Source organism: Poeciliopsis prolifica, unplaced genomic scaffold (assembly GCF_027474105.1).
Source record: "Poeciliopsis prolifica strain line A6 unplaced genomic scaffold, Auburn_PproV2 SCAFFOLD080, whole genome shotgun sequence".
Taxonomy (NCBI): Eukaryota; Metazoa; Chordata; class Actinopteri; order Cyprinodontiformes; family Poeciliidae; genus Poeciliopsis; species Poeciliopsis prolifica.
The window spans coordinates 737,965-763,212 of record NW_026562455.1 but is presented as its reverse complement, the minus strand read 5'-3'; the positions used below and the strand labels follow the sequence as shown (position 1 = coordinate 763,212).

Below are 25,248 nucleotides of genomic sequence, written 5' to 3'. Positions count from 1 at the left end.
CTGAACCTGGGAACCACCACCTGAATCAACACCTGAACCTGGGAACCACCACCTGAATCAACACCTGAACCTGGGAGCCACCACCTGAATCAACACCTGAACCTGGGAATCAACACCTGAACCTGGGAACCACCACCTGAACCTGGGAATCAACACCTGAACCTGGGAACCACCACCTGAATCAACACCTGAACCTGGGAGCCACCACCTGAATCAACACCTGAACCTGGGAATCAACACCTGAACCTGGGAACCACCACCTGAACCTGGGAATCAACACCTGAACCTGGGAACCACCACCTGAACCTGGGAATCAACACCTGAACCTGGGAACCACCACCTGAATCAACACCTGAACCTGGGAGCCACCACCTGAATCAACACCTGAACCTGGGAATCAACACCTGAACCTGGGAACCACCACCTGAACCTGGGAATCAACACCTGAACCTGGGAATCAACACCTGAACCTGGGAATCAACACCAACCTCTTTCTGTGAACCACATGAGGAGGCTTCGCTTCCATGTCTTTATTATTTAGCATCGTCTGGGAAAACAAGTCCGCTGCTCTTGTGGTTTAGGTTTGTGCTAATTTTTGCGCATTGGAGAGGTGTTTGTGCTCTTGCAGGTCAGGTGCAATGATAGTTTGTGTCAGTGTAATTTAAATTTCAAACCAGCACAACGCAGATCGGATCCAGTTACATCAGACCTTTGTTTTTTTTTTTTTTTACATCTGCTGGGGTCAGCCAGCGGGTGACCTGTCAGTTGTTCGGTTTGCAAAACCACAAAAAAAAAAAAGCTAATAAACCGGCAACCCGTTAAAACCGCACACTGTCAGAAGCTCAGGCTGATCTTAGAACAACGGGAGGTTCAAACCCAACTCATTCATTCATTCATAAACAAAAGCAAACTGACCAATAAGACTTAAGGTTTGGCGTTCCTCACTTCACCCATCAGACTGACACAGCTGTGTGTGTATAATATCTTTTGACACAGAAGATCTTTTATTTTTCACAATTTTGCTAATAGAACAGATGGCTAGATAATAAAACAATAACTATTCTTTTCTTTTTTATTTAAAGGAAAATTTCAAGGTACTCAGTGCTGTACAGCTGTAGGTGTTACTGCAACAATCCATCAGTTTGCTTTTGTTTATTTCAGTCACTTGTGGCCAGTTTAGAATCACAGAGAAAAGCTCCAAAAGGGAGTCGAACTTCTGATCACATAATAGCAATTAACCATAGCTGCCATGGTAAATTATTACTGATAACTGTTGTGAGTAGTCCTGACATATATATATATATATATATATATATATATATATATATATATATATATATATATATATATATATATATATATAATTAGAAAGACTATCAAACAAGTAGCCCTTCGTGTTGCTCTGTTCCCGTGAAGTAGCTCCCAGTCTCAAAAAGGTTGGTGACCCCTGCCATAAGAGAAAAAGGAGAGACAGAGATTTTAATTTTTAAAATATAACGTTTATTTTCATTCAATAAACAACATGATTATCCCAAAATTATACAAACAAAAAAAAAGACAATAAACAAAGAGAAAAAAATAAAATCAAAATAAATTACATCAACACCTGCCCCAAAAAAGTCCCCCCCTATCACACTACAAATCACGTCCTAACTCCAAATGTAACTGAAAGTATGGAGATCTGACACTGACCTGTAAAAATTAAATTCAAGCAATTGCCTGGACTTCACTAAATGAACAATAGTCAACCCCTCATCCATCTTCCTCCTTCTACATATGTACAAGGCCATCTTAGCCTGTCCCAACAGAAAATTAATCACCTGACTCTTCCTCTTTCCCTGATGTGTAAATTTAAACCCACAAATAAACACACGCGTTGAGAAAGTTTCCCCATAACCATGAAAATTTGCTCGGAGGAGCGCAAAAAGAACTAATAGACGAACACAGTCAGAGAAAGCATGAAACACCGTTTCTCTCTGCACAGAACGGACATCCATCTCCTACAGCAGGATTTAAAACAGAAACAAAAGAGTTAACAGCTACAATGCTGTGAAGTATCTTCCAATGTAAGTCCGCGTGCTTTTTCATCAGAGGAGGCTTATATAACGACCTCCTTATATAAGCCTTACGTTATATAACGTAAGGCCAGGTGCCAAGGAGAGATGATTTCTCCAAACCGTGTCGCTGCGTCCATCCAGCTTGTTTTGATTAAGAATCTTTATAATCAGCCGATAAAACGACTTTCCAGAAGCTCCTTCCAGAGAAACTCCTTTGTCATCCACAGAATCCAGTAAAGCACCAGAGCAGTTCTCGATCCCAAACAGTCTGAAGGATGGAAAGGGGTCCAGATGGTTCGGGAACACGGTACCTCATTGATGCTCAGTTAACAGGGAGCATTCGAGTTCGTTCAACCTGAGCCTCCAGTAGCACAGAAGCCGACCAACAACTCGAACAACTCGAACGGATCCCCAGCGAACAGCGAGCTGAACGGAGAGAGAGGAGAGAGAAAAAGGAGAGGGAGAGAGTGAGAGAGAGAGAAAGAGAAAAGGAGAGAGGAGAGAAAAAAAGAGAGTGAGAGAAAGAGTGAGAGAGAAAGAGAGAGACAGAGGAGAGAGAGAGAGAAGACAGAGAGAAAGAGAAGAGAGAGAGAAAGAAAAGGAGAGAGAGAGAGCGCGTGTGCATTCATGCATCCATTTTATGCGAACACAATGGCCTTTTGTCTCTTTCTACACCATGCTTAACAGTGTCGATGCAAATGTTCTTGTTCGAGACCTCAGATTTTAAAACATTCATATCATTAAAACTAAGAATCGATCACCGCCTGGGTTGCTGTCCTTTTCCTGTAGTCCATTTACCGTAAAACCAGAACTTTCTGCTCCTTCACAATGTTTAGGCCAATTACTAAGAAATAAGTTAAGTTCATAGAACTGTGAATTATTTTGTATGCATGATAATAACTACATTGTGTATTGCTCTGACGTCCCTTTGGAGATGTTGACTGCAAGTCTGCAAAAAATAGAACAAGGACCGCGCTTTCAATAACTGATGGCTTATTACGGTAACGCTGGGAGTGACGCTGTGCCTTAGCGACACAATGACGCAGCGGTGTAAATAACCCCTGTAGATGAAACAGCATTATTTAGTTTCTTGTAGAATAAGAAATTGCAGTCTTAAATGTTTGTGGTGTTTCGGTTTCGACTCGTTAAGCGGTGAATATCTTTGAAGTAACTCGCTAAATTGCTTAGTGGTTGCTTAGTGAGACTGAAACCTCTCAGCTAGCTAACCTCCTTCAGCCTCGCACTGTAGTATCACAGCTATCAGCAGGTCTGCGCCATGGAGTTTCCTTTTGACATTAATCAGTTATTCTCTGAGAGGATCTCCATTCTGGACCAGAATCTTGTTGCAAGTCGCCAATCTAAAGAAAAGTAGGTTAAAACATGAAGATGTGTTTACGCAAATAACTGATCCGTTTATCTGTGCTGCTCACTTGGCTTCAGAAAATCACTGTTGAATCACCTTCTTTTAAAGTCTGGACTGTAGTCAGCAGTGTTTGAAGGTCTCAGAAACTTCACCAATAAAATCTGATTTTCTGTATATTTATTTATCCATCCATCTATCCCTCCCTCCAGGTTTATTTAATATAGCAAATTTCAGTAGCAAGGCAGTTCAAACTGCTTTAAATAAAAAAAAAAAAACTACAAAATGCAAAGTTATGAAGAAACCACCATACAGGCAACAATAGAAGAAACATTAATTTTTTTAATGAGCGCCATCACCAAAATCACACACATCAAATATGTTGGTCGATGCAACTAAAAAGGTGGGGTTTTGTCTTGATTTAAAGGTACTCAGTGTTTCAGCTGTTTTGCAGTTTTCTGGAAGTTTATTCTAGATTTGTGGTGCATAGAAGCTGAATCCTGCTTCTCCATGTTTGTTTTGCTGTGTGGAACTTCATAGGCCAGATCTTCAGGTCAAAATTGCAACAGTTCTTGATGAACTTGGGAAAGCCTCAGCAAAAGTGAGTTCCTGTTTTTTTGTGTGCGGGGGTTGTTTGGGGATTGATGTTTTTTGTTCAAGTAAAATGGTCTTCTGATGAACAAATATCTCTAATTTCTTACAAAAATGCTTCCCCCATCACATATTGGCAACAGGTTCACTGCAAATATGCTTCTGCATGCACCTGCTTAACATGGACCAAGGAAAGCAAAATTTATGGAAATGTTTGGATGTAACCATGTATATTCTTTGTTTCGATTACAGGCACAAGAGCTCCCAGCTCCTATAACAAGTGCTTCCAAGCTGCAGTTCCAGAAGCATCAGCTGTATCTGATGAAGGATGGAGACAGCAGCCGGTAAACCCCATGTCCTTGCTTTCACTCTCTTTCCACTATTGTTTCATGGACTAATCTGTTCATAACATTTAAATTTAATGTGTTTTTTGTCACTCATTTTCTTTCTTCCAAATCTTGCAGTCTGAACAAAGTCTTAGAACATATTTCTATTTTTCTTATTAGAACTGGTAGAATTTATTTAAATTAGTTGCTGGGAATAATCTCAACAGGATTCAGGTGAAGCTTTTCCAAGTGCTTAATATTTTCTTGCTTTATCCATTCCAACGAGATAAAGCAGAAAATTCCTCAGAACATTCATTATGATGTCTTGGCTTTCCTAGCTGGGAAAATATGCATTTCATAAATATTATTTATAGTTCAGATATTTTGAAGAACAATTATTAGAATCAGTGTCTACAATATTGCAAAGGAAAAATGACTCCTTGGAAGTAATTTTTGGCAGGGTGTGATCAGGTGTCATGACTTCATGCTCTGCATATTGATGATGTATTTGGTCAGCTAGAACAGTTGGCTACTTATGACTAATACAAACATTAACATCTCACTAATAGTATTTCAATTATGAAAATTCCAGATCTCATGTAATTCCATTACTCATACAATATTGTTAATAAACTATTAATATTATCTCTAATTGAAGTGGGTGGATGTATGTCTGGATTGAACAAGGCTGCATACTTATAGAATAAAATCTGATCTCTTTCCCATTTCATTTTGTGAGAACTTGGATGGGTTTTACTTGAAAACTGGTCTAAAGTGACTTTTGTTGTAAAATGATGTTAATTACATTAAAATATATTGAAGTTTGGTTTTATTGACAGCTATGCTCATGTCTCATGTTCCTCTGCACTCACAGCAACTCTCTTTTATGTATTCTACACACAGAGGACGGGGTGTGGTTGTGGGATTTCTGAAGGTTGGCTACAAGAAGTTATTTCTGCTTGTGAGTCTGTAACTTTATTTTGATAGTTATTAATTTTTAAATTCCAAATCACAGTTCTTTAACTCTTATTTGTTTTAGGATCGAAATGGTGTGCATATCGAAGTAGAGCCACTGTGTGTTTTGGATTTCTACATTGCAGAAAACTTACAGCGACATGGTTATGGGCTAGAACTATTCAATTTTATGTTACAGGTAAAGCTTTTAGATATTTCATCATAAAAATCTGGTAATAAAATATGAATAAGAGTTGTAATGATGCATGTGAGCCAGCAGGGGGATCAACAGGTCTTATTCTGTATCCTAATTAGCAAATAGCTGTTCCAGACTTATTTAAAATAGACATGGTTAGGTGATCAAATATCAGTCATACAATAGGAATTTTCAACAGGAATGAGAAAAAAACTGTCCCAAAGAGAGGGTTACACAGAGGGGACATAAATGCAAACAATTCCACTTTATGAAGTTCTAGAAAAGTTTATCATCTTGTCTAGGAAAATCATTTTGCTGGTTGGATAGTGTGTATGCTCTTTTTCCAGCTGAAGAAGAACATACACACTAACTATAGCTGCCTCATGCATACATGCTGTGACTAAATACTTAAACCTTTTTGTGTGCTGAAGCTGACTCATTGTGTTAAATTGCATGTATTCTCATGAGTTGGACTTGGACTGTTAACTATTTGCCATTTATAATTTATGTGGAAGACTTAACTTCACATTATAGTGGTGGTCACCAAACAGACCACAGTTTGGATCACTGATTGAATGTTTTTCAACTATACTCTATTTACCACCCTAACTGAAGTAGATTTTGTTTTGTACCTACTTTGCTTACTCCTGAAGTCCTAAGAAAAATAATGTAATTACCTGAGAGCACCATCTCCACTGTCAAGCACAGGGGGGCCGAACCGTAATGTGTGGTATTTTGTTGCATGAGAGACTGGGCTCTTTGCAAAATGTGGAAATATTAAAGGAGCTTCTCAAGAAAAAGGCTAGAAAATTAAAGCTTTGCTCAATGGTTAATTACCCCAAGGATTCAACAAAGCTAAGTGGTATGAAAAGAGGCATAAAGATGACAAGGTAAAATGTCTTGGGGTGGTCATCACAAAGCCTTGATCTCTGTGCAGTAGGAAACTGAAATGACGTGAGCTAACAAGCAGGCCTAGAAACCAGACTCAGTTCCATCAGTTCTGTCAGGAAGATCAGACCAGAACTCCATAAAACTGTGCGGAGAAGCTTGAGGAAGTATATCTAAAATATTTGACCTAAATCATGCATTTTTAACGCAGTTCTACCAAGAACTAAGTAAATGTATATAAACTTCTGAAGAAAAACGATATCCCTCTGATTATTATTGTAGAATAGTTTTCTTCTGCAGGGTAACTGTTATTGTCCATTTTTTCTTTGCTGTAGCATCAGAACGTGGAGCCAGTTTTGCTGGCATATGACAGACCTTCCACCAAATTGCTGGCATTCCTGGCTAAGCATTACAATCTGAGGCAGAGTGTTCCTCAGGTAAGACCTGTTATGTCTGTCCTGTCAATATCTCTTTTATGGTTCTACTTTTTTATGACAACCACAGAAAATAAAGTAAAGGTTACTTTCACAAGATTTTTAAAAATCTTTATTCCACATTAAGTCCTTCACTCTCTCCTCTTCTTCCATTTTTAAAGCTTCTGTTTTATTAGTTTGAGCAACAAAAGCGTTGGGAAGGTCTGTTATATCTGAAGGAATTCTTCTTATTGTTTTCCGCCCAAAATTGTTGATAGGTTATTGGGGCCTGTCCATAGCAATGCATGACAGGAACTTATTGTTCTTCACCTAATAGAATTCATCTTTATTTTTTAATTTTTTCCGTCAACCGGAATGCGGCTCATACTGCTGCGTGCCCACCCACAAAAGTGATATCAAAACGGGGAGCTATTACTTTTATTGGGATTCGGAGTTACGATGGCGATGTAAAAAATGAAAAAAGAGCAAAATTTCCAACTGCCGAACCGCGGAGCATAACTGCCAAAACCTAGAGAGTAACTGACTCTAGAGTGATTAGAGTGTGGGAAGTAGTGCGATTTTGACCCCAAATAAATTTTGAAATCGCCGTCACGCCCACAAATATCGCCCGATCGATATCAAACTATGTCATTACATCGTTACGCATGCCTGCTTCGGCAAATTGTTTTCCAAATTTTGCAAGGGCTTACGGTTTTCTGTCAAGGGGCTTCAGAGCGAAATCATGTGCCAGGGTAACTGATGCTCTCAGCTATTCATTTTCATGCTTTTATGGAAAATTTCAGACCTCAGTGTACACCATTTTTCTCTCATTACTGCAATTACTGCGAATGAGCTACAGATATGAATTGCGGGACTATCGGAGACGACAAATAGCGCTCTCATACGCTTCAAACGGTTTTCCAATAAGTATCACGGTTCCAAAACGGGAAGGAGTTGTTCGGACTTCTTTTTTCATTAAAACTGACTGGGTGTCTCACAAAGATAGAAATCTTTCTCCACCTCTCTGCCTCACATTCACATGACAGTTGACCTCTTTAGAACTACAATTACTGCAGGTTAGGACTACAACATGGCGGAACACTCAGTGCCTACAAAAGAGGTCAGAACTGATTGTCAGAACTACAATGTGGCGAAACTGTCAGTTGCTAGTGAGGAGGAATGAGGTGGCCTTTCATTGTGTTTGGCCATTTCATAACTGATTTTAACCAACCATTGTTACACACAGGATTAGTGTTAATTAATTTTAATTAAACATAATAAAAGTATGTTTAATTAAAATGTCAAAATAAAAGCCTTGAGATTTTTATATTATGTCTTTGCTCTTTTGGGCATTATATAACTGACTTAACTAGTGTAACACATAAGATTGTTACATTCATATTCATTTAATATGAAGCTTATTTGAAATTTCAAAATAAAAGCCTTGACATTTTTTATATCAGGTAATTGCTCTCATGGGATTCATTTGCATTTTTTAACAAAACCACTGTTACACTTTGGATTAGTTTGGCAATTAAAAATAAAGCTTCATAAAAATTTCAAAATAAAAGCCCTGGAATTTTTTTTTAATGAGATTATTGCCCTTTTTGGCATTTTATAACTGATTTAACCCACTCACTGTTTATCATGGGATTAGTTTGGACATTTAAAATGAAACTTACTGAAAATTTCAAAATAAAAGCCTTAAGATTCGTCTCTGGCTAGTGCAGCGTCACAGGCGCTGCAATGATATCAGCTTGCATTATATTTTTCTCTCAGGTTAGGAACAATAGCACAAACATTAGCATTTCACTGCCCCCCACTAGTGCATTGCCATAGGCAGTGCAATAATATTATCCTGCATAATCTTTTTCACTCAGATTAGGCAGAGCATTAGCATTAGCTTTTTACCTTAAATAAGCTTTTAGCTATTTTTCCTACTTGTTAGCAATTTTTAGCATACTGAATGGAGGAAGTCAATTACAGACATCATATTAGTGATGCCCCACATGCTACTGACAGCATGTAGGCTCACATTAGCATTTTGGCTCATTTTAGATTATACATTACTTTTAACATACTGAATGGTGCAAGTCCATGTTAGTGAACATTCTTGTGACTCTCCACATGCTCTTGATTACATTGCAGCTTTCTTTAGCATTGATGCTAATGTTTAGCATCAGAACGCTGGGTCCAAACCGACAGGCACACTTTTTCAGGCCCCGGTTAAATTTCTTCAAGAATTTCCTTGTTGGAATAGTCATATCTCCCTGATACATCATCCAATCTGTACCAAATTTTTTGTGCATCATTACTCAACACGTTGTGGCACATTAATGACATCACTGAAGTCCTGCCCATCCATCCATCCATCCATCCATCCATACATACATACATACATACATACATACATACATACATACATACATACATACATACATACATACATACATAACATACATAACATACATAACATAGATAACATCGATAGATAGACAGAAAGCACAACGGACGAGTACAGCGCCCACATCACTGCAGATGCCACATCACTCTGCTTATCGATTGACTTGGGGCATGACCTTGTCCACAACCTGGAGAAGCATTCTACCAGTTTCCAGCTTTCCAAGACCATGTTCTGAGATACTGGATTTGCATCCAGGCTCCTTCACATTCAGCAGCAAATTACTCCAGAAGATTACAATCTCAACAGCAAAAAACAGAGACTCAATCCTGAGACCACCAAAACAAAACCCCTCAACACCATGGCTGCCCAGACATTCTGTCCATAAAGGTTCTAAACAGACAAAGGAAACCTTTGTAGACTCCGGCTTTCGCTGGAAATCAGTCCAACTTACTAGTGGGAAGACTTACAAGATTCCTGCTCATTGAATTAAGATGGTACATTTTTCTTTATTGTTTTCAGTGGTTTCTTTCACTCAGTAAGTCAGTTTTATGTGGTAACATAACAGCCCAGATGTCATCTGGTAGAACCCCATAAAGTAGAAAACCGGTCAGGTAAATAAATCTATTTTTGAAACTTACAGTTAAGTTCAACTAGCTTGTTCATCTGATTTAGTTCAGGAGGTGAACATGCTGGAATATCCATGGGATGTTTTGTTGTGTTACAGCTGCTGGAAGCTCCATTAAATGTATCCTGTGATATAAATGTGCTGTTCTCAGAATGAACATTGTCATTGTTTGATGTAACTATTTTATCACTGTGTGCAGGTCAATAACTTTGTTGCCTTTGAGGACTTCTTCCACAAAAGAGCAGGTAATTTTTAACTTTTTTTTTTTGTGCCACATTTTGCTCATGAACAAAGCCATATGACGGTCATTTTCAAAATGTGACAAACCGATTTGCTTTCAGTTTTTCCTGTCGGTATATCTTTGTTTCAATGTACTCTATTATTATTATTATTATTATTATTATTATTATTATTATTATTATTATTATTATTATTATTATTTAAATGTTTTCCCTTTTTTCATTCTGCTAATGTAAGACTTTCTTTATTTGATGACAACTCAAATGTATTTTTGCTTTAATTTCAGTTCCAAAAAAATAACAACTTAACCTAATTTCTACATACAATTTAGTTTTTCCTTACAGAGAAGACATGCTGTTTTTTAGGAGGAGCTTATTCATTTTCTCATGTTCCTCAGCCTCATCATGTTGTTGACTTTCTTCCCTTATAATTAGCTACAAGTTTTATATTTGCACTTTGTATCAAGAACCAAAAACAGCTTGAGTAGAATAAGTATAATACACAGTTTCCCAGAATTTCTTTTTCCTTGTAGCATCTGCTATGTGCACCTCAGAAGCTTCTTCTTCTGCTGGTGTTTGACTTACTGTAAGTATGAAGATGTCAATGGCACTTTAATGAAACTGGGAAGATGGAACAAAGTCTTCCATAGTAATAGTAATAATAATAATAAACATGTTATCTACAATGCAATTCATATGATAATTTCAAAGAGCTACAAAATATCAACCTGGTTTTTAACCTGCCAGTTTATGCATTTTAATCTTTTTGACTTAGAGTGAAACTTAATTTATGAAAAAAAGATGTTGCCTTCCATCCCGAGCTGAGTGTACTTTTTATTTTTTACAGTGTCCCAGTTGAGAAGAGTAAAAAAGGCTGATGGAGAGATTAAGCCTTATTCTTTAATGGAAAGAGAAGGTAAATTATAATTTTAGTTATCTATAAGTTTATCATTGAAGATCTCTTGAATACCGGAGGCCCTCTCCATTCCATAGCCTCATTGCTATTGAATCATGCATGTGAAAAGCTGTGGGTTACAAATATAACATAAAATATTTATGTTGCTTCATACGTTTTTTTACTGAAGGAGTCGCTCTAAAACAGGAATGGTCCAACACAGCTGAGTGAAATCGCTGAACCACCTTCTAAGTGCAGTCCAGTTCTCCAGAGTCCTGCTAATGACCTCATTATTTGACTGAAGTAAAGTAGAAACATCTAAAAGTTGCAGGAGACCGACCCTCGAGGCCTGGAGTTACCCAACCCTTCTCTAAAAGAAAAAAACAATCATTTATATTTGAGAGCACTACTTTATGCAGTTAAACAGATTTGCACTGCTCAATGCTTTTTAATAAGATTGGAACATTGGAACATTGATATCTGTCAGATATAAAACCTGACAGAGTAAGTTATAAAATCAAATTGATATTGACTACATTGGAAACAGCAGGTTGGGCTTTTATAAAACTTGGTGATGATCCAGTAAACTGCTCCCCTTTTATTGCTCATGCTGATATTCAATGTGTTGCTCCATTTGCCCTGTGAAACCCTGTGACAGCAGCAACAATGTTTGTTTTTCACACACAGCTTTATCTACTTATCATTTTCATGGACAACTGCGGAAATTCTTCTTTGGCTTTTAACTTGAGTCTAGTTTATTTATTTGCCATGAAACCTAAATATGTATTACTTCACTGTTTTTCCAAGTTCTCCATAATCAGATACAGTCATATGAAAAAGTTTGGGCACCCCCATTAATCCTAATTGTTTTTATTTCTAAATATTTGGATGTTTGCAACAGTTGTTTCAAATATGAAACGATAATATTTCAGTATTAAATTGAGGTTTATTGTACTAACAGAAAATGTGCAATATACTATACATTAAAACAAAATTTGACAGGTGCAAAAATTTGGGTACCCTTATTATTGTATTGATTTGACTACTTCTAACTACTTTTTACTGACTTAGTGGAAAACAAATTGGTTTGGTAACCTCATTAAGATTTGAACTTCATAGGCAGGTGTTTCCAATCATGAGAAAAGTTATTTAAGTGGCCAATTGCAAGTTGTTCTCCAATCTGAATCTCCTCTGAAGAGTGGCATCATGGGCACCTCAAAACAACTCTCAAGTGATCTGAAAACAAAGATTGTTCAACATAGTTGTTTAGGGGAAGGATACGAAAGTTGTCTCAGAGATTTAAACTGTGAGGAACATAATAAGAAAATGGAAGACCTCAGGGACAGGTCTTGTTAAGAAGTTGCAGGCCAAGAAAAATATCAGAGAGGCAGAAAAGAAGAATGGTGAGAACTGTCAAGGACAACACAGAGACCACCTCCAAAGACCTGCAGCATCATCTTGCTGCAGATGGTGTCACTGCGCTGAATTGTTCAACAATTCAGCGCACTTTGCACAAAGAGAAGCTGTTATGGGAGAGTGATGCGACAGAAGCCTTTTCTGCAAGCACGCGACAAACGGAGTCGCTTGAGGTCTGCAAATGCACATTTGGACAAGCCAGCTTCATTTTGGAATAAGGTCCTGTGGACTGATGAAACAAAGATTGAGTTGTTTGGTCATAAAAAAGGTTGTATAAAAAAAAACACAGCACTCCAAAAAAAAAAAACTTTAAAATTTGGTAGTGGTTCCATCATGCTTTAGGACTGTGTGGCCAATGCCAGTACTGGGAATATTGTTAAAGTTGAGGGTCGCATGGATTCCACTCAATATCAACAGATTCTTGAGACTAATGTTACGAAGTTGAAGCTACGCCGGGGATGGATATTTCAGCAAGACAATGATCCAAAACACCGCTCCAAATCTACTCAGGCATTCATGCAGAGGAACAATTACAATGTTCTGGAATGGCCATCCCAATCCCCAGACCTGAATATTATTGAACATCTGTGGGATGATTTGAAGCAGGCTGTCCATGCTCGGCAACCATCAAACTGAACTCTGCTGGAGACAGCAGGGAGCAGAGCGCACATTCACCTTTGATGGACTGCTGCAGGACAAGACGTAGCAAGTAAGAGCTGAATGCACACAATTACTCTGTTCCACATTATCTGTTTATGTGCCATTACTTTATTGATATATATATTACTATGGCTCAAAATACGATGAAGCTGCTTTCACACATTCACACATAGCACTTCAACTGTTTCAGAAAGCAAATGAATAGATTAATAAGACAGTGATCATAAACGTGTTTTTATTAAAGGTTGATGCTGCAATGATTGCAATAAAATTACGTTTTTATGTGGGCATAGCTTTCATAATCTCTACTGTAAAGACAACATCTGGATGGATGTTGCAGTCATATTTGAATGTGTGATCAGAAAAAAGTTAGGAGTAAAAAGCAGCAAATATAGCAATAACCCTGATTGAACAAAACCTGTTGGTTTTGTTCTTGGAGCAAGGTGATGTTCATGCATGACTCATTTTGTGCACCAGTAAAAAAAAAACAATATATACCTATGTCTTGAATTTGGAAAAATAATCATATTTTATTTATCACTAAAGAAGGGTTTAATGAATGCGCATATGAAACTGGTGGGTTCGGTACCTAAAAAAAGGTTAAGAACCACTGAACTAGAGGCTGTTATTTTTGCAAAAGGAGGATCTACTAAATAATAATGTCACTTTTTTGCTGAGGTGCCCATATTTTTGCACCTGTCAAATTTTGTGTTAATGCATACTGCGCATTTTCTTTAAGTCCAATAAACCTCATTTCAATATTCTGTGCCCATAAGTTATTGGTTGTATCAAACTAAAATAGCTGTTGCAAACATCCAAATATTTAGAGATGAAAATAATTAAGATTAACAGGGGTGCCCAAACTTTTTCCTATGACGTGTATATATTTATTTGCTTAAAATTTAAATTTTGTTTTGTGTTTTTTTCTAGAGGTACTCCAAGAGCAGAGGACACTTCCTTGGCCATTTGCTGCTCCCCAGTCTCCTCACCGCTCAGTATCTTCCCAGTCTCCCAGTGTGGGCTCCTCTCCCAGGAGGGTGCCTGGGAGAGGAGAGCTTCCATGTGTAACACATGCAGCATTTGCTGGAGACAGCAGGGAGCAGAGCGCACATTCACCTTTGATGGACTGCTGCAGGACAAGACGTAGCAAGTAAGAGCTGAATGCACACAATTACTCTGTTCCACATTATCTGTTTATGTGCCATTACTTTATTGATATATATATTACTATGGCTCAAAATACGATGAAGCTGCTTTCACACATTCACACATAGCACTTCAACTGTTTCAGAAAGCAAATGAATAGATTAATAAGACAGTGATCATAAACGTGTTTTTATTAAAGGTTGATGCTGCAATGATTGCAATAAAATTAATTTATGTGGGCATAGCTTTCATAATCTCTACTGTAAAGACAACATCTGGATGGATGTTGCAGTCATATTTGAATGTGTGATCAGAAAAAAATTAGGAGTAAAAAGCAGCAAATACAGCAATAACCCTGATTCTTTTTGTAAGGAAAAATTATTGATCACTTTTCCATTCAGTTTAAAAACCATAAGCAAACTATAAACAGAGGCGGTCCTAGCCTGTTTGGTGTCCCTCCTCTTCCCGTCCCCCGTTATACAAAGTTGTTGACAGGGGCACTATTGACATTCAGATCTTCCAGTTGTACGTTTTTTTTTTGTTTTTTTTTTCATTTAAAAAAAAATAGCGAGGGACAGGTAAGTAGTTTAGTTATCTGACTTTTATAGCGTTTACATGTAGATGTGATGTGAAATTCTGTGTTTCGGTTCAGTTGCAAAATAAAGAAGCAACACCTACACCAACTCTGACAAATCACTGTAGAGCAGATGTTTAAATTTCAACCACCATGGCGTTAGATTAGCTGTTTATTAATCATTTCAAAACAAACATTGAGTCTTAAAATGTAATACTGCAACGGGCTGAATGTTTTGTTCTTTGTGTGGAAAATGTTTTTTGAGTTTTTTTTAGTGGGTTTGTGATCAGTTGCCAGTGAATCATTTGCACTATTAGTGTGTTGAGAATCTCGCAGCCTGAGCAGTATTTATTAAATGTTATTGATTAAGTTAATAAACTAAACTTGGAAATTGTTTTGAACTTAAAACAATAAAATGAACTTCTTTCAGCTGTTTGGATAACTGGGTCATAGAATGGTGGCGCCAGTGATTAGTACATTTAAAAAATTAAATATTGTCAGATTTGCAGTAGTATTTAAATTTGGGTGAGTGTGGCATGAAAACATTTATTCCATAGGGAAGGCATTACAGGAAATTACTGCAAAACCATTACTGTGACAAAATGACAAAGATTTTTCTTGCTGCTCTAGAAAAGAGATTGAATTCTTGCTGAATATGCAAAGGCTTTAAGAGGTTGGGAACATTACAAGTGCATTTGTTTTTGGGTCACACATTATGGATAGGAGGCCACTGACTCAATGCTCTAACAGAGACTCATGCTCCATCCCAGCCCAGAGTCATTACTGGAAAACATGCGCCAGTCCATCTGATCCAAACACATACCTTTTACATAATAAACCAGGCTTTATATGTTAAATACGTAGATAAACAGAACTGGATTTGCTGGTTTTGTGTTTTTGCTGATTAGGATTTAGAATGTGATGTTATGGGCACCTGGATAAATCCTGTGTAAAAAGCTTCTTGGTTTGGTTTTGAAGATGGAAACAATCTGTTTTTCCATTAGTCCACCATGCAGATTGAGACTGGTCACATGATCACCTTGTTTGTCAAAATTTATAACTGATTAGTAATAGTGTATCTCTTTCTCTCTTTTGTCTTCTATCGTGTTTTTGTTCTTCCATTCTACATAATTTGTTCTTTTTAACACCATTTTCATGTCTGTCTTATAATTAATTGACAGTTCCCTCAGTAGATCTCAGCTGGGTTTTAATTAACCCTGGAACTGATGTTTGTTTCAAACAATTGTTCTACTGTCTTGATATTGATACTGTTTTTTTCCTGATTAGGAACAAAAAAGCTGCTTGTTTAGCATAAGGATTTGATTCAGACTTGAATAGAATGACAAATTCCCATATTAATTTCAGTTCTAAGGTTTGCGCAGTGAACCAACTTTGCTTGTCTTTTTTAACCCATTAAATTCTAAGATAGGATTTTGGTTTTATCTCAAATACACATAAACTTGTATCAATAAAATAAAATAATTTTTTTCAGATTGCTTATTCTTTTTATCTGTAAAAGTTGGTGTCTGCTTGTTGAGGATTAATTCTCTGAGGTAACAAGTTCAGGAAGGAAAGCCTGATTCATCCCTTATTTGTTGTCCCAAAGAAAGAAACTCTCTGCAGCAAGACAAAACTGACCCTGAGGTTTTAAATCTAGGCTCCCTCTTTCCCTCCACTACTACTTCTTTACCCCACAAACAGTAAGGGCATCCCTGGCTTAGTACAATTGATAATGGAGCAAGCTGGACATGGTGCCAATCATACAGACATTTCTGCGGCAAGACATACAAAATTAATCATTTTGTATGAGACACAGTATAAATCCTCTCCTGGTTTAATTATGAACATCACAACCAAACTCCAGTAACTACCTCAGGAACTCTGAAATGACAAAGATCTGGTTCAATGTTCCATAGCTATATACAAGCCACATATCTTGCCTGAAGTCTGGAGAGACTTCTTTTTGCCAGCCCACAGAAATCACTTGCAGGGCTGCTGAAAAGTGTGATCACAGTTGGAACCCACTTTTTAAATTATCTTTTTAAAGGACCGCTAACCCTGTCTCTCCCATGCAACTTTGAAGGTGTGTCATCAGAGATGTCCAAAGTTCTCAGGGTAAATTCATAAAAGTAATCATACGCATCAGCTTAATGAAGTGGTGTGTGTATATAGCTGAGCTTATGTTTGAACCTTTGTTTTTTCGGTTTTAAACATTTGAGTTATTTTTTTATTTGTTATTTATTTTGCTTGGCTTCCCCCCATCCCTTAGTTGACTTGTTTTTCCTGGCTTTTTGTCACCATTTCTGTTCTGTTTGTATCATTGGTTTCTGTGCACTTTTCTCCAGTAGCGAAAAAGGTTTAGTTGCCAGATCCTGTCTGTATAGTCGACACATGGACATCAGACTTGATGGACTCCTGGACAGAAACTCAGGTAAGATTTGATTAGTCATTTGAAATGTTGAATGTGAACAGTTTTTTAGTCATTAAGTCCAGGTTTTCAGGTTACCATAGTCATTGAGTTATTGTATCCAAACTATTCATGAGTGAATTGATTAGAATTTCTTTCAACTTCATGCAGAAAAGACAGATGTCATTGTCTTTGGTCCAGAATCAGTGATAATCTTTTCTGGATGAGACCAAAAACCACACAGCCTGTAAAGACCTGTGTGTCCTCAGAAACTCACATCGGAAGTTTTATGTTTGAGAAAAACATTTAGTAGAAGAGCATCCCTTTGCTGCACCATCCAGCAATTTTCCCTCACCTAAATCTCATTGGGAATGTTTTAGGACTTGAGATTTCCAATAACTGACCTTCTGGAAACACTTTCCTCAAGCACTCTTCAGCAAATTTGTGAGGTGAACAAAAAGAACTTAGTCTCTTTTGCTATTTTTTGTTTTGGAAATTTTGGGTTAACCTTTTGGATACTTGAACCCTGATTGAGTTTAAATATTTCAGAAACTGATCATGTGTTAAAAATGTAGAACAAAAGCTACTCTTCCAATAATTCAATAGCATAAAATGTAAATACTTGTAACATTTTTTGTGGCCTTTAGAGTTGGAAGGTGTGAAGTGTTTTTGTAACTAATATTTATTGAGTTAATTTAATTTCATCCTAGCAACTTTCCACATTAGAGTCACTCTTTGTGACTCCCTGTTTGGAAAAAGAAAACTACATGCACAATGTATCATGTATAATGGACCTACAGGTGGTTTCTTATGGAGGACCAATTCTGACAAGCATACAGTCATTACATATATGTTGTTTTTCCTTTTTCTCAAACACGTTTTTGTCCAGAAATGTATAAGTCTTCTTTTGCGTTGTCCTTATGTAACACAAAAACATTGTTCTTTTTATATTGCCTCATCGTTTTATTTTACTTTTCCTTATGCATTTCTGGCTCATTATGCAAATGAGGAGGGCGGGGTTTTAACGCTTCAACTTCTGCAGCTGCTTCATCCAAACTATAAAAAGTCTAATGGCGAACCTTTGAGTCCGTGAAACTGAAACACACATTCTATCTGAGCGTCCACACAAAAAAATAATAATTAAGTCTGGACTTATAGCATTATTTTCTATTAAAGTTGCTAAGCTTCAGCTCACTGATAAACTGATAAACTGCTGGCCACCTCTGTTGATGCCAAGTATAGTTTAATTCTAACCAATAGGCACTGCCCTGCTCATTTACATAAGGAGGCAGAAATGCATAAGGAAAAGTTAAAAAAAGAGATGAGGCAATGTAAAAAGAACAAATGCTTGTATAAGTTATATAAGTTGTCAGAATTGGTCCTCCAGAGTTTTCAACCTCCTGATGGGTAAATAACCTCTGCCTCCAGGTCGGACACCAACAGGAGGTCAGACTTGTGCAGTGGGTTGGAAAAACAAACACAGGTTGGCAAGTATTCACACACCACTGAGTGGACATTTACTGCACTTTACAGCTCTGACAGTTGGCTATATAAAGACAGTAAATTAGACTGAGTGTGCAGAGAAAGTGTATGTGGCAAAAAACATTTCAACAGAAAAAGACTGCTGTTTGTGTGTGGAATAAGTTTGGACACTTATAGCTAAAGTTAGGTTTAAGGATGTTGTCATTGTGCGACATCCTCCCCTCCCCTTCCTTCACTCTCTACTCTCTCAGTCACCACTTCCTCTTCTGAGAGGGAAGATGTGCTACCAGCTCTCCATCTAATGGGTAAATTGAGTTTCCTAAATCTGCTGTCCAGAACTGAAGTAAACTCCATCGAGATTGGAGTTCGCCTGATTTCTACGACCTATATCCAGATGTCTCACCCTTCTCCCCCCTATGAATTAGCCAGACTGAGCAGCCTGCAGCCAACTGGTTCCACAGAGCACATCTGTTAACGGTCGCTCCTTCTCTTTATTACAACTTGCATATGTTATTTGTTATTGGTTGGTTTTAGTGACTCTGACGAGTCCCAAGAATGTTGTTTTAGATTTGGGCTAAAGCAACCTATATAACATTTTCTACTTTTCTTCCCCAGAATCAAACATCACAGCTATTTTACTACCATCAAAGAAGTTTGAGGTGACTCATTAATTAAATGTCCACATCTTTTAGATTTTCTTTATGTTAAATATTTTATTAGTAAGGCATTTTTGCAAGGGTCAGTACAGCTTAATTAAGTAGCAGAAATAATTAGAATAGAATAGAATAGAATAGAATAGCATTTATTGTCATTGAACAGGATTCAACGAAATTTCTATTGCAACTCCCGTGCAAAAACACCGTCATCCCAGAGAAGCTAGTGCTGAAGCTACTCAAGGTGGGGCTGCCTGCTTCACTGTGCCACTGGATCAGAGACTTCCTCACCAACAGGCCTCAGGTGGTGAGAATAGGTGGCTCAACATCGTCCCCCCTGGTCCTCAACACAGGCACACCGCAGGGCTGTGTTCTCAGCCCAGCTCTCTTCACCCTGTTCACACACGACTGCGTTGCCATCCACCTCACCAACACAGTCGTCAAGTTCGCGGACGACACAACAGTAGTGGGTCTCATTTCAGACAACAACGAGACCCACTACAGAGAGGAGATTCAGCAGCTCACTCAGTGGTGTTCAGCCAATAACTTGGTGCTGAGCACAGGGAAGACCAAGGAGGTCATTGTGGACTACAGAAGGTCCAGGAGGACGGGTCACACTCCCCTTCTCATAGATGGAGAAGAGGTGGAGCGTGTGGACAACATCAAGTTCCTGGGCCTCCACACGTCTGACCTCTCCTGGAATACCAACACCTCCCACCTGGTGAAGAAAGCACAACAAAGGCTCTTCTTCCTCAGGAAACTGAGACGGGCTGGACTTTCCTCACGGCTGCTCGTGAACTTTTACAGGGCGACGATCGAGAGCGTCCTCTGCCTCAACGTGACTGTGTGGTACGGTGGCTGCACATCACTGGAGAGGAAACAACTGACACGGGTGGTGAGAACAGCACAAGGCATTGTGGGATGCCCCCTCCCGGACCTGGACTCTATTTACATAGGCCGGGTCAAGAAGAGAGCTAGATCCATAGCCATGGATTCCAGCCACCCGGGCCACAGACTGTTTGTGCCGCTGCCATCAGGCCAGCGGTTCAGGAATATACGGACTACAACAAACAGACTGAGAAACAGTTCTTCCCCACAGCCGTCAGAGCCATTACTCCCTGCCGCCCCCTCCCACACATATCATAACCTCACATACACCCCCCCACCCCCACACAGCCATATTGTTCTGCACTTGCACTGTCACATCATCTGCACTTTACCATAATTGGACCTGCTGCTTCTTCTTTGGTGTGGTTGAGTGCCTTTAGTTAATTTTAGTTGTATATATTATTATTATTGTGTATTTGTTTATTTAATATTGTATTTTTTGACTTTTTGCACGGGAGTTGCAATAGAATTTCGTTGAATCCTGTTCAATGACAATAAATGCTATTCTATTCTATTCTATTCTATTCTAAATAAGTAAAATCAATCATCTAGCCTATCTTTCCCTAACGCTGATACTAAGAACTAAAAAGGGAACCTTTAGAGAGACGGACAGAGTTTGGTGTTTTGAACCCCAGAACTGGCTTGATGATGAAGAAGGTGTTGCAGGAGGAAGAGGAAGTTGATTGATGAAGGCAGGGATCTCTGTTGGTCTGATGAGCTGTCATCTCTGTTTCGATGGTGAGGTCACACAGGACTTGGGTCTTTGTCTTTTCCTTGATCTTCATCTTTGTCTTTATCTTTGTCTTTGGGGTCTGAACCCAGCCGATGAGAGAAGTCCAATTCGAAGCCACATGTTGCGGGGCTGATGGGTTGGTCCCCGTGTGCAGGACAGTCTTCGTCCCTGTGGCCCCGGCTCTTCTTCAGCTGCAGAGTTCTTTGTCCATCTTGGTCTTGGCTCGAAGCTGCCTGGAGGATCCAACCAAAGATTCCTCTTTTGCTCTCCCCTTATATAGGGTTTATCCACCATTTTGGTGCATTTTCATTGGCTAACACTGTTGCTGTGCTTATTTCATTGGCTGACTGCTTGGACAGATGAACTCATATCCATCACTGTCTTTGAGACATTTTGTCCTGATGTCTGTGCTAATGTCTCAGGGTTGCTCAATGTCCCTTTCATGTCTTTTCTTTGAAATGTTTAAGTTGTTCAACCATCTATCTCCAAATAAGGCATTGATCATCTCTACTCATATTAGTTCCCATTTCACCCTTGACCTTTCACCTACTATCTACCTCCAACACATCAGTGATCTTTAATTGCAGTTACATGTTTTACACCATTTCAGGTTCAATGTCAAAATCACATTCATAACCCTTTTAGTTTCTTTGATTTAGTATTCATTTATAATTTTATGATAAACATAACTTATTACTCTTATATAATCACAATGTGAGTTATTAGATGTTCTGAAAAGAAACTAGGAATAATCTATTATTGTAATTATTTGATACCAAAGTTACAGTTACTTGCTTTACTTGTGTCCCCAAAAGTGTAAGTATAAATGTAGGTATTCTTGCAAGTAAACCAATATTGATAGAAGTATTTCACGTTAAATGTTATCTAATTACTCAAAATGTTTAGATTTCATCCTTTAAAACTTTCATGCTTTGAAACAAGGAATAGTCTCAGCTATCTTTATACTGCAAGCTGGAGACAAAAACAACACACACAACCAGATTTATTTTTATTGCAGTCTAAGTCTGCTGTTGGGTCTAGATGTCACTTGTGTGATTGATTTTAAAGATAGCTTTATTTATTGTCACTGTTAAACTAAAATCTCCAGCATGGGGAAGTGGGATGATCTCAGATTTGCTTGACAATGTTTCGTTTTAAACTGTGGTTTAGACCCTCCCTAGAATTTGCAATGAATGACAAATTCAGGTCTTGTGCTGGTGGCTAAGCTTGGGCTGCTATCATCTTGCTGGTGACATTGGCTACTGCAAACAGATCTGCATCTGTGGAGCTCCACTCATAACAAAACGTTAAGGCTCAAGCTCCTGAATGAATGTTTGTGTCTTGCTCTTGGCATGTCTCTGCCTGCCTTCAAGGCCAGACACTGACACACCCTTCAGCTGGCTGAGAGCTTAAATGAGCATTCCTCATATCTCCCATCATTTCAATAAGCTTATTAAATGCAGAATTTGTAAAAGGATTTTTAATGACATTCATGCTGCAGCAGTTATCTTAGTGAAGTTGTCAGATAGCATATAGAAATATTCAAACAGCTTGTTTGTTTTCCTTCTGTCCTCATGACTCCAGTATTGTCTCTCTGTTGAGCAGAGCCCAGTATGGCCTAGCAGCGTTGCCTGGACCTCAGAGTGATGATGTTTACAGCCTGACAACCACAGATGGCACAAAGAAGCACCTGGATTCAGCCGCTGAGTCCCATGCAACATCAGACGATACCAAAATGTTGGACAACAAACAGAGCTCATTTGAAGGCAACTACAAACCTCTAGAGAAAGATAATTCCAGAAAACAGTCAGACTGGTCATGGACAGTGGGAGGAAACTACTCCACTGCACAGTGGGTCAAGCAAAATCAGGTTTACAGAAGCACTCGTCCTTGGTGATCAGGAACATCTAACATGGATGAACAAGATAAACACAGTCGCCACACATGACTTAGCCGGACTGCGGTATTAAATAAAGCAGAATGTTCCAAAACAATGTTTCTGAGTTGGTTGTTGAATGCAGTTCTGAATCTATTACAACTGAACAGCCACACTTCCATGATACTGTGCTACAACATTTTTACTTTAAATTCAGTTTCAGTGAAGCCAAAATACTTGAGTTTGATGTTTGTTGTTATTGGAACTCCACAGTTTCCAATAACCTGTGAATAGAAGTGTGCCTATTCAAACTAAGGCAAGTAAGTTATGTTCTTTTTTTGATTAATTTATGAATTGAACTAACTGCTGCTTCTAAATTCTCCTTAACTGTGAATTTGTGTGTGTGTAATTATATGCCGTCTGTTAGACTGCCCAGGGCAGTCGTGGCTAGTAGGTAGCTAACCACCATTAATGTGTGTGAATGTGTGTAATAATTGATGAATGACTGACTGCAGTGTGAAGTCCTGTTGAATTATCAGACTGTACTGTTAAAGTCTTTACTGTTAATTCCACTGTAACCCCTGACCTCTGTATGGTACCTTATTAGCTAGTGTTGAAGCTTTCTCCAATGCTTTGGAGTCAGTGAGTCAGGTATAGTTGGAAAGTCTTTATTAGGATTAATAGTGTGGATTTGTTTCCCAATTCTTTACGGTGTTAATACAAAACAATATTTGTATTGTTTGGTTTATTTATTCAGTTGGTGGATTATTTGTAAATAACTAACAAAAAGTTGTCATGTTGACAAAAGTGGTAATCATGGACCCTCTTACTATCTTAACAAAATCTGCTGAATGATAAAAACAAACCCTTTCACTGCACTGTTCCAGTAAAGAGTGATGAAGAGTGATGATAATGAACCAAGCCAAACCTGCAACACGTCATCGTGACAACCATCCTTTGTGTTCTGGGTTAACTCAGCCTGTAACTTGGTTTTCTAAGTATGAGGAACTATTGCTTATCTCCTGCCAACATCTGGCTGTTTACACTTGCACTTTGCTGATGCTCATTTACTCATCCTGCTGGGGTTATTCAACTTCTGCCCTGTCGAAACAACATTTTTTAAAATAAAAGCCACTACCATGCCCATTAGCATACTTCATTCAACTTATCTGCCTGATATGGACAGAAAAGTCAGTATAACGCTGAGAAATCTGACACTGTTTTCCTCCATGGTAGAGGTGGTCAATCCTGGTCCTCGAGATGTGTCCCTTGTCCAAAACACTTGAATCCAGCAGCTGAATCTCCTCCTAAGTGCAGTCAAGTTCTCCAGTCCTGCTAATGACCTCATCATGTGACTCAGGTGTGTTAGAGGTACATCTAAAAGTTGCAGGAGACCGGCCTCCGAGGCCTGGAGTTGCCCAGCCCTGCTCCAGGGGTTTAAAGGAAATGAACCCCTGTGATGTGGAGTAATGCCTATAGATGGAACAGAAACGGTAAATGTGAAAATCTAAATGTTAGCTGAGATCAGAGACTGATATGAAAATTAAAAGTGCATGCCACACCAACAAGATTGAAATATTTTGTTTTTCAGAAATGAATGAGCTTCTTCAGCAATTTCTTGCTTATTAATATTTCCTTTTTTGTATCTGTGCTGCTCATTTTACTTGTGCACCTTTTGGAGTTACGTATTTTTCTCTAAGACTGAGCTAATTTGAAGTCTGAGTGGAAACGTTCAGGTTTCTCAAGTTTCCTATTTGAGCAGCACTGACAAACTTTAACCTTTTGAACAGCTCATTCCTGCTTGACTTGTTTTTTTCTTTCCAGTAAACAGAGAACAAAACCCAGGAAGTGCTCAATGATCCAGAGCTGTTCAGACTTAATGTTTAGAAACAACTGCAGAACATTCAGTTTATGTTCAGCTGATGGCAGGAAAATAGCTTGGTAGATATATATGCCAAAATTTCTGAGAAATTAGCAATTTCATTCTTCAGTCAAGATCCTAAGATAATGGTTTTATATACATATACTCATACATACTTTATAGTGCATTATTTATACATTTTGACTAAAATCTGTTTTTACAATATAACCAATATGGTAAACCTGCTTCATTTTGTTTCAGCACTTCCAGCTCCATAACACTCACAAATGACACACAGCCTGGATTCAACTCTAAAGATGACCTACAAATTTATACCGACAGACAGTGACAGCTGTGTTTTGTCTTCTTGAACGGTGCCTACCTTTTCATAGGACACCATTATGTGCAGGTTATTTATGAGACCTAAATTATATAAAATTAATATTGAAAAGCTAAAAGACTAAAAATGTTAACTTTTTGATTTGTTTTCTTTGCTAAAGCATTAATTGGAAGGTAATTCAAAAAACAGCTGCATAATCTCTACTTGTTGCCTCATGGCTTAGATCACAAAGGTCTCAGCCATAAACCAAACCTCTCACACTCA

At 38.2% G+C, this 25,248-nt stretch overlaps 1 protein-coding gene across 7 annotated transcripts; it reads left to right on the top strand.

Annotated features, from left to right (window-relative positions):
* Positions 1–377: 377 nt before the first annotated feature.
* On the top strand, positions 378–23,535 carry atat1 (alpha tubulin acetyltransferase 1). 7 transcript variants are annotated; one of them, XM_055021866.1, is made up of 13 exons: positions 2,486–3,425; positions 3,958–4,018; positions 4,261–4,352; positions 5,238–5,295; positions 5,374–5,487; positions 6,708–6,809; positions 10,014–10,059; positions 10,901–10,969; positions 13,955–14,174; positions 17,090–17,175; positions 18,580–18,634; positions 19,249–19,292; positions 22,513–22,601. In XM_055021866.1, the coding sequence occupies exons 1-12, from the start codon at positions 3,334–3,336 to the stop codon at positions 19,289–19,291; spliced, it is 1,038 nt and encodes a 345-aa protein (XP_054877841.1). In that variant the 5' UTR covers positions 2,486–3,333; the 3' UTR covers position 19,292; positions 22,513–22,601. The 7 variants fall into 7 exon arrangements, with proteins under 7 accessions (XP_054877840.1, XP_054877841.1, XP_054877837.1 ...); XM_055021865.1 differs by lacking the exons at positions 2,486–3,425; positions 19,249–19,292 and adding an exon at positions 378–581 and having other exon boundaries at positions 22,513–23,535; XM_055021862.1 differs by lacking the exon at positions 19,249–19,292 and having other exon boundaries at positions 22,513–23,535.
* Positions 23,536–25,248: the final 1,713 nt, after the last annotated feature.

Coding starts and splice junctions, on each gene's coding strand:
- atat1 (XM_055021862.1), top strand. CDS start 3,334: ATGGAGTTTCCTTTTGACATTAATCAGTTATTCTCTGAGAGGATCTCC. Junction 3,426..3,957: donor AGTCGCCAATCTAAAGAAAA/GTAGGTTAAAAC, acceptor GGAACTTCATAG/GCCAGATCTTCAGGTCAAAA. Junction 17,176..18,579: donor ACTCCTGGACAGAAACTCAG/GTAAGATTTGAT, acceptor CTCTGCCTCCAG/GTCGGACACCAACAGGAGGT.